This window comes from Mandrillus leucophaeus, unplaced genomic scaffold (genome assembly GCF_000951045.1).
Source record: "Mandrillus leucophaeus isolate KB7577 unplaced genomic scaffold, Mleu.le_1.0 Scaffold1093, whole genome shotgun sequence".
In the NCBI taxonomy this organism is placed as follows: Eukaryota; Metazoa; Chordata; class Mammalia; order Primates; family Cercopithecidae; genus Mandrillus; species Mandrillus leucophaeus.
Genome location: NW_012099132.1, coordinates 536,467 through 546,937, shown reverse-complemented (window position 1 = coordinate 546,937; position 10,471 = coordinate 536,467). Strand labels below are relative to the sequence as shown.

General features: G+C 35.5%; 1 protein-coding gene across 5 annotated transcripts in view; it reads left to right on the top strand.

Moving 5' to 3' along the window:
- Positions 1-10,471, top strand: part of BOLL (boule-like RNA-binding protein) — a 61,825-nt gene that overhangs the window by 16,936 nt on the left and 34,418 nt on the right. For all 5 annotated transcript variants that reach the window (XM_011989172.1, XM_011989156.1, XM_011989180.1 and 2 more), the window contains one exon: positions 4,465-4,536. In XM_011989172.1, coding sequence (XP_011844562.1) covers positions 4,465-4,536 — 72 coding nt within the window. The remainder of the gene's footprint in view (positions 1-4,464; positions 4,537-10,471) is intronic.

The following is a 10,471-nucleotide window of genomic DNA, read 5'->3' as shown; positions in this document are numbered from 1 at the left end:
GATCCTTGAGGAATCGCCACACTGTCTTCCACAATGGTTGAACTAGTTTACACTCCCACCAACAGTGTAAAAACATTCCTATTTCTCCACATCCTCTCCAGCATCTATTGTTTCCTGACTTTTTAATGATCGCCATCCTAACGGGCATGAGGGTATCTCATTGTGGTTTTGATTTGCATTTTCTGATGACCAGTGGTGATGAGTATTTTTTCATGTGTCTGTTGGCTGCATAAATGTCTTCTTTTGAGAAGTGTCTGTTCATGTTCTTTGCCCACTTTTTGATGGGATCGTTTGTTTTTTTCTTGTAAATTTGTTTGAGTTTTTCTTTCTTTTTTTCTTTTCTTTTTTCTTGTAAATTTGTAGAATCTAGATATTAGCCCTTTGTCAGATGGGTAGACTGCAAAAATTTTCTCCCATTCTGTAGGTTGCCTGTTCATTCTGATGGCAGTTTTTTTTTTTTTTTTGCTGTGCAGAAGTTCTTTAGTGTAATTATATCCCATTTGTCAATTTTGGCTTTTGTTGCCATTGCTTTCGTGTTTTAGTTATGAAGTCCTTGCCCATGCCTATGTCCTGAATGGTATTGCCTAGGTTTTCTTCTAGGGTTTTTATGGTTTTAGGTCTAACATTTAAGTCTTTAATCCATCTTGAATTAATTTTTGTGTAAGGTGTAAGGAAGGGATCCAGTTTCAGCTTTCTACACATGGCTAGCCAGTTTTCCCAGCACCGTTTATTAAATAGGGAATCCTTTTCTCATTGCTTGTTTTTGTCAGGTTTGTTAAAGAGCAGATGGTTGTAGATGTATGGTGTTATTTCTGAGGCCTCTGTTCTGTTCCATTGGTCTATATCTCTGTTTTGGCACCAGTACCATGCTGTTTTGGTTACTGTAGCCTTGTAGTATAGTTTGAAGTCAGGTAGCGTGATGCCTTCAGCTTTTTTCTTTTGGCTTAGGATTGTCTTGGCAATGCAGGCTCTTTTTTGGTTCCATATGAACTTTAAAGTAGTTTTCTCCAATTCTGTGAAGAAAGTCTTTAGGAGCTTGATGGGGTTGGCATTTAATCTATAAATTGCTTTGGGCAGTGTGGCCATTTTCACAATATTGATTCTTCCTATCCATGAGCATGGAATGTTCTTCCATTTGTTTGTGTCCTCTCATATTTCCTTGAGCAGTGATGTGTAGTTCTCCTTGAAGAGGTCCTTCAAATCCCTTGTAAGTTGGATTCCTAGGTAGTTTATTCTCTTTGTAGCAATTGTGAATGGGAGTTCACTCACGATTTGGCTCTCTGTTTGTCTGTTATTGGTGTATAGGAATGCTTGTGATTTTTGCACATTGATTTTGTATCCTGAGACTTTGCTGAAGTTGCTTATCAGCTTAAGGAGATTTTGGGCTGAGACGATGGAGTTTTCTAAATATACGATCATGTCATCTGCAAACAGGGACAACTTGACTTCCTCTTTTCCTCATTGAATACCCTTTATTTCTTTTCTTGCCTGATTGCCCTGGCCAGAACTTCCAATACTATGTTGAACAAGAGTGGTGAGAGAGGGCTCTACGCAAAAAAACTAGAAAATCTAGAAGAAATGGATAAATTCCTGGACACATACACCCTCCCAAGACTAAACCAGGAAGAAGTTGAATCTCTGAATAGACCAATAACAAGATCTGAAATTGAGGCAATAATTAATAGCCTACCAACCAAAAAAAGTCCAGGACCAGATGGATTCACAGCCGAATTCTACCAGAGGTAAAAGAGGAGTTGGTACCATTCCTTCTGAAGCTATTTCAGTCAATAGATAAAGAGGGAATGCTCCCTAACTGATTTTATGAGGCCAGCATCATCCTGATACCAAAGCCTGGCAGAGACACAACAAAAAAAGAGAATTTTAGACCAATATCCCTGATAAACATCAGTGCAAAAATCCTCAATAAAATACTGGCAAACTGAACCCAGCAGCACATCAAAAAGCTTATCCACCACGATCAAGTCGGTTTCATCCCTGGGATACAAGGCTGGTTCAACATACGCAAATCAATAAACATAATCCAGGATATAAACAGAACCAACGACAAACCCTACATGATTAATCTCAGTAGAAGCAGAAAAGGCCTTCGACAAAATTCAACAGCCTTTCGTGCTAAAAACTGTCAATAAACTAGGTATTGATGGAATGTATCTCAAAATAATAAGAGCTATTTATGACAAACCCACAGCCAGTATCATACTGGATGGGCAAAATATGGACACATTCCCTTTGAAAACTGGCACAAGATTTTTTCATCTTTTTTAGTTTTTGGTTTTTTTTACTACAAGAATATATTCTATTTTTTTATTTTTAAAGCTATAGTATTGCCACTTTTTACTTCTGGATCTCAAATCTTGAATTTATGTATTGACTAATCCATCTATTTCCTACTACTTTGAAATTAATCTTCTGCCATATACTAAGTTTCCGTGTGTGTGGGTATTTTTTCTGCTATTTTGTTCCATTGGTGTATTTGTTCACCTTGCCCAGTTCTAATTATTTTGACTTTATAATGAATCTTGAAATCTTAAAGTACATTTGTTCTTCTTCAGGAGTCTCTCATCTATCCTTATGTCTTTGTGTTAATAGGTATACATTTTGTAATTCAGCTTGTTTAGTTCAGTGAAAAACCCTTGTTTTTCTACTAGAATTGCATTAAATAGTGTGAATAACTTGGGACATTTCAGTATTTTAAAATACTGAATCTTCCCATCCATGAGCATGATACATCTCTCCATTTATTTGTCTTATTTTACTTCTATCCATAAAAAAGTTTTCTTTCTCCGTAAAAAAGCTTGACACATCTTTTGTTGAACTCATTTTTAGTAGACTATAGTTTTGTCGCTTTGATGAATGCTGTTTTTTAAATAACATTTCCTAGAAGATTGGAGCTGTTGTATAGTAATGCTCTTGATTTTTCAATATTGATATTCTATCAGTAACCCTGCCAAACTCTCATTTACACAATTATTTATGATTCAGTATACTTCTATTTCTTTCACTTCTTTTTTTCCTGGAGTTTTTGCACTGACAGTGTCTCTGCTACAGTATTGATGTAGTGAATACATCATGACCTTGTTCTTGAAAAGGAGCAAATTCAGTGATTCACTATTAAGCTTTACATGTATGCACGTATATACATATGCATGTATATATGCACGCATATACATACGCATGTATATATGCACGTATATACATATGTATATAGACACACACACGCGCATACTTTGTAAGTGGGAAGATACTCTTAACCAGACTTTCTCAATCTTACCACTGTTGACATTTTGAGCCAGATGATTTCTTTGTTGTGAAGGACTATCCTGTGCACTGTAGGATGTTTAGAAGTATCCCTAGGTTCCCCATAGTTATGACAATCAAAAATGTCTTCCCAACATTGCCGGATGTTCCCTAGAGGACAAAATCACTCATGGTTGAGAATTACTGCCCTAAATCAATTAAGGAAGCTATTTTCTACTATGTTTGCTAAGAGTTTTTAATCATAAAAAGGTATGGAATTTTAACAAACGCATTTTCTGTCTCTGTTGAAATTACCATTTTTTCCTCCTTTAATCTATTAATATAGTGAATTACATTATTATTTTCTAATGTTAATCTATGATACAGTTTTATTAGCATACCATAGTCTGTGAATTGTACAAAACTATGATACTTTTCCTCAGTTTTGGTGGTGCAAACATTAAAACAAAACAATATAAGTTAGATCCCACATTATACATTGAATTTTAATTGCTATATTAGAGCCAGTTTTACTATCTGGCAATATAACTTGCCTGTTTTACTGACAATCTGGTTTTAAGTAATCTGTTTTGGGGCTTACTCTTTCACTTTGAATAATCAAGTGTTACCTCTACTTTTTTTACACACGGATTTTTCGCTTATAAGTTTGTCAAACTATTAACTCATTTAAATGTCAAATTACTAAAATAAAAATAAAATATCTTTGCTTTAATTATAGGTATAACAAAGGAACAGAACATTGATTATTTGTAACTAGTGGGAAAATTAGATATGGCTATTCATTCAGTTGTAAATACTATTATAAACATTAACTGTTTCCTGCTGGTCCTCACAATGGAAACAGGCAGCATCACACTAAGTCTTGCTGTCATTTTCCTCTAAGTATTCTCTTAGAACTACATTTTCATAATCTTTGGAGGTGGTACATTTCAGACTAAAAGCAACTTTTCTGGTGGTTGTTTTAGCATTACTATGGAAATGAAATCACGTGGAAGTAGAAATGTTGTGATGATTTTAATAAATAGACTTAGTAGAGTCAGTAATAATATCAATAAGGGGTAGAAAAATAACATTTCTAATCATAAACCAGAAGTTGACTGGGTTTAGGTAATAATTTGAGATAAATTTTATTGTGAGCTATTTTAAAGGCTTCTGCCTAATTTTTCTTTTTCCATCCTCTTATAGTCACGTTCTGTATGTAGCTCCCCTGTGATGGTAACTCAGCCCATTTATCAGCAACCTGCATATCACTACCAGGTAAACATAAATTACAGTTAAAATTCTCTCTGAAACTTTCAGTCCTTTCTTAGCTAACTTTCATTTATTTCTCTCATGTAACTACTTTACTAATTACAAAGAGATACTTCATTAGAGAAATGTGAATCAAAACCACAATGATATACCATCTCACACCAGTCAGAATGGCTATTACTAAAAAGTCAAAAATAGCAGATGCTGGCGAGGTTACAGAGAACAGAAACACTTATACACCATTGGTTGGAGTGTAAATTAGTTCAACCATTGTGGAAAGCAGTATGGAGATTTCTCAAAGAACTAAAAGCAGAACTACCATTAGACCCATTACTGAGTATATAGCCAGAGGAATATAAATCATTCTACCATAAAGACACATGCATGCGAATGTTCGTTGCAGCAGTATTCACAATAGCAAAGACATGGAATGCCTATCAATGACAGATAGATAAAGAAAATGTGGTACATATACACCAAGGAATGTTTTGCAGCCATAAAAAACAATGAGATCATATCTTTTGCAGGGACGTGGATGGAACTGGAGGCTATTATCCTTAGCAAACTGACACAGGAACAGAAAACCAAATACCACATGTTCTCACTTAGAAGTGTGAGCTAAATGATGAGAACTCATGAACACAAAGAAGGGAACAGTAGACATTGTGGTCTACTTGAGGGTGGAGGGTGGGAGGAGGGAGAAGAGCAGAAAAGATAACTATTGGGTACTGGGCTATGAAATAATTTGTGCAACAAACTCCTGTGACACGAGTTTACCTATGTAACAAACCTTCACATGTATCCCTGAACCTAAAATAAAAGTTTTAAAAATAAATAAAATAAATGATTAGTTAGAAAATAAAAAATAAAAAAGAGTTAATCCTTGGTAGTGTTTTTTTCTTTTTAAAATTTTTTTCATTGACAAATGATAATTATACCTATTCATGGGGTATGTAGTGATGTTTTGATACATATAATATGGTGATCAAATCAGAGTAATTAGCATATCCATCATCTCAAACAAGAAATCATTTATTTGTGTTGGGAGCAGTCAATAGCCTCCTTCTAGCTATTTGAAACTATGTATTATTGTTAACTATAGTCATCCTATAGTGGTATAGAACATTAGAACTTATTCCTCCCATCTAGCTGTAATTTTAGGGGTGTCTGGGATTTTTTGTTTATTTTTTTTAATTTTTATTTCCACAGGTTTGTGGGGAACAGATAGTATTTGGTTACATGAGTAAGTTCTTTAATGGTGATTTGTGAGATTTTTGATGCACCCATCACCCGAGCAGTATACACTGAACACAATTTGTAGTCTTTTATCCCTTACCCCCTTCCCGCCCCTTCTCCCTAAGTCCTCAAAGTCCGTTGTATCATTCCTATGCCTTCTCATCCTCATAGCTTAGCTCCCACTTTTGAGTGAGAACATAGGATGTTTGGTTTTCCATTCCTGAGGTAGCTGTAATTTTGTATCCTTTCACAAATCTCTCCCTATTTCTCCTTTCCCTCTATCCTTCTCAGCCCCCGGTATTCTTTTTACTTCTATGAGATCAATTTATTTTTATTTATTTATTTTTTGTAGCACATGGTACTCTTTATTGTGACGCTCAGTGGAAAACATCTGTAAACCGGCTTACTGTAGTGATGACAGTTGCAACTCATGCTAAGGCACTTTTATCATATAAAAAAGGGATTAGGGTAGGAGTTACATTCATTTCTTTTTGACAGCAATGGGACCTGAATTCAGAGCTTTGTAGGCATATGCAACTTTTACATCACTTCATGATTTGCGAGTTTGTTTCCTTTAAAAAAAAAAAATGCCTTCTTGCCATATGTAAGTCTAAATGCTGCATATACAAAAACAGGAATACAAGTTGAATTGAGCAACCAGTGTAGACCAGCAGAGGATAAGCTACTCTCTTGTAAACATTGTTTGAAAGGCAGTTGAAAAGACTTGGAATTTTATCACTTATTACAAGAAAGAGGGGGAAAATAAAACTTTTTTGTTTCAAAAATATCTGTGCAGGTGACAGATTTTTGAGATCAGTGTTTTTTGGCTTCCACATATGCATGAGAACATGTGTTGTTTAACTTTCTGTTCCTGGCTTATTTCATTTAACATAATGACCTCCAGTTCCATCCATGCTGCCATGAATGATAGGATTTTATTCTTTTTTATAGCCAAATAGTATTCCGTCATGTATATATATACCACATTTTCTTTATTCATCTGTTGTTGGACACCTAGGTTGATTTCATATTTTGGCTATTGTGAATAATGCTGTAATAAACATGGGGGTGCAGATGTCTCTCTGAATCAATGATTTCCTTTTCTCCAAATAAATTCCGCATAGTGGGATTACCAGATCATATGGTAGTTCTACTTGTAGTTTTTTCAGGGACCTCCATACTGTTCTCCACAGTGGTTATACTAGTTTGCATTCCTACTATAACAATGTAGAAGAGTTTCCTTTTCTCTACATCCTCACCAGCCTTTGTTATTTTCTCTTTTTGACAATAACCATCCTAACTGGGGTAGATAATACCTCATTGTGGTTTTGACTTACAGTTTCCTGATAATTAGTGATGTTGATCATTTTTTCAAATATTTGTTAGCCATTTCTTTGTCTTCTTTTGAGAAATGTCTATTCAGATCATTTTCCCATTTTTAATCAGTTTATTTTTTGTTTATTTTGCTGTTGTTTATTTTGTTTATCCTTGTATATTTGAATATTAATTATGTGTCAGATAGGTAGTTTACAGATGTTTTCTACCATTCAACAGGTTGTGTCTTCACTCTGTTGATTGTTTTCTTCACTGTGCAGGAACATTTTAGTTTAATGTATTCAAACTAATGGGATGAATTAGGGAGAATTCCCTCTGCTTCGATTTTTTGGAATAGTTTGGGAAGACCTGTATTCTTACCTAAAGGTTTGGTAGAATTCAGCCATGTAGTTCTGGACTTTTCTTTGTTGGAAGACGTTTTAATTACTGATTCAATCTTGTTACTTCAATTTGTTTCTTCAGGTTTTCTTTTCATTTTCTTTTCTTTTTTTTTTTTTTTAAAGACGGAGTCTCGCTCTGTCGCCCAGGCTGGAGTGCAGGTGGCGCAATCTCGGCTCACTGCAAGCTCGGCCTGCCAGGTTCACGCCATTTTCCTGCCTCAGCCTCCCGAGTAGCTGGGACTACAGGCGCCCGCCACCTCGCCCGACTAATTTTTTATTTTTTTTAGTAGAGACGGGGTTTCACCGTGTTAACCAGGATGGTTTCAATCTCCTGACCTCGTGATCGACCCGCCTTGGCCTCCCAAAGTGCTGGGATTACAGGCATGAGCCACTGCGCTTGGCCGTGTTTCTTAAGGTTTTCGATTTCTTCAATCTTGGTTTAGTCTTGGCAGATTGTGTATGTTCAGGAATTTATCTGTTTCTTCTAGGTTTTCTAATTTATTGGCATATAGTTGTTCATAATAGTCTCTACTGATCCTTTGTATTTATGATATCCATTGTGATGTCTTTTTCATTGCTGATTTTATTTATTTGGATCTACTTTCTTTTTTTTTCTTAGACTAACTAATGGTTTGTCGATTTTATCTTTTTAAAAAGTCAACCTTTTGTTTTGTTAATCTTTCGTATTGTTATGTAGTCTCAACATTGTTTATTTCTGCCCTAATTATTATTATTTCTTTTCTTCTACTAATTTTGGGTTTAGCTTGTTCTTGCTCTTATAATTCTTAGAGGTACATTGTAAGGGTGTTTATTTGAAATATTTCTAATTTTTTGATGTAAGCATTCATTGCTATAAATTTGCCTCTTAATACTGCTACTGTTGTGTCCCATAGGTTTCGGTATGTTGTGTTTCTGTTTTCATTCTTAATTTCTTCCTTCACCCACTGGTCATTCAGCAGTATGTTGCTTAATTTCCATGAATTTGTATAGTTTTGAATGTTTTTCTTCTTATTGATGTCTTCTTTTATTCTATTGTGTCAGATGAGATACTTGATATAATTTCAGTTTTTTTTAATTTTTTGAGACTTGTTTTGTTTCCTAAAATATGGTAATTCTGGAGAATGTTTTATATGCTGATGAAAAGAAAGTATATTCTGCAACTGTTCAGTTAAATGTTCTCTAAATAGCTGTTAGGTCTGTTTGGCCTATGGTGCAGTTTAAATCCATGTTTCTTTGTTTTTGGGTTTTTTTTTTTTGGTTTGTTTTTGTTTTTGTTTTTTGTTTTTTGTTTTGTTTTGAGAAAGAGTCTCACTCTTGTCACCCAGGCTAGAGTGCAATGGCATGATCTCGGATCACTGCAACCTCTGCCTCCTAGGTTCAAGCAATTCTCCTGCCTCAGCCTCCTGAGTAGCTGGGATTACAGGTGCATGCCACCACGCCAGGCTAATTTTTGTGTTTTTAGTAGAGATGGGGTTTCACCATGTTGGTCAGGCTGGTCTCGAACTCTTGAACTCATGATCTATCCACCTTGGCCTCCCAAAGTGCTGGGATTACAGGCGTGAGGCACCGTGCCCGACCCCTCTCTCTATTTAGATCTGCTAATATTTGCTTTATATATCTGGGTGCTTTGTGTTGGGTACATATGTATTTACATTGTTATATTCTCTTGTGGAATTGATCCCTTTATTATTAAATAAATGTCCTTCTTTGTCTCTTTTTAAAGCTTTTAACTTGAAGTCGGTTTTGTCTGATATAAGTATAGCTATTCCTGCCTGCTTTGGTTTCCATTTGCATAGAACATGTCTTTCTATCCCTTCACTTTCAGCCTAGGTGTGTCTTTACAGGTAAGGTGAGTTTCTTTTAGGTAGCATTCTTTTTTTAATCTATTCACCCAGTCTCTATCTTTTAAATGGAGAATTTAACTCATTTGAATTCAGGGCTGTTATTGACAGGTGAGGACATCCTGTCATTTTATTTATTGTTTTCTGGTTATTTTGCATATCTTTTGTTCCTTGTTCCTTCTCTTTTTGGTGATTTTTTGTGGCTGGGTTCTCTGTAATTATAAGATTTGATTCTTTTCTTCTCTTTGTCCTTTGTGTAATGACTGTCCCAGTGAATTTTATAGTTTTGCATGTTTCATGAGGGTTGTTATCATCCTTTCACTTCCTGATGTAAGACTCCCTTGAATATTTTTTTTGTAAGGCCAATCTAGTGGTGATAAATTCTCTCAGTTTTTGCTTGTCTATGAAAGAGTTGGTTTTTTTAAGAGACGGAGTGTAGTGGCGTGATCATAGCTCACTGCAGCATCAAACTCGTAAGCTCAAGTAATCCCTCCCACCTTAGCCTGCCACACAGCTGAGACTACAGGCATGTGCCATGCCTGCTAATTTTTTTTAAGAGATAGGGTCTTGCTATGTTGCCCAGGCTGGTCTCAAATTCCTGGGCTCAAGTAATCTTCCTGCCTTAGTCTCCCAAAGCACTGGGATTACAAGTGTGAGCCACCACACCTGGCCGTGTAAAAGACTGTATTTCTCCTTCATTTCTAAAAGATAGCTTTACTGGGTCTAATATTCTTGGCTGGCAGTGTTTTTTTCCTTCAGTATTTTGAATGTATCTAAATATATCATCCATTCTCCCCAGTAAGATTTCTGCTAAGAAATCTACTGTTAGTATAATGGGGATTCCTTTAATTGTGACTTGACACATTTTTCTTGCTGCTTTTAAAATTCTTTCTCTTTGACTTTTAACAATTTGACTATAATGTGCCTCTGAGAGGATCCATTAGATTGAATCTACTAGGATTCTTTGAGTTCCCCAGACCTGGATATCCATCTCTTCTCCCAAGACTTGGAAAATGTTCTGCTATTATTTCATTAAATGTGTTGTCCTCACATTTTCCCTTCTCTTTTCCTTCTTAAATGCCCATTATATGAATGAATATTTATCCTCTTCATGGTGTCTTATAAATCCTGTGGGTTTTCTTCATTCTT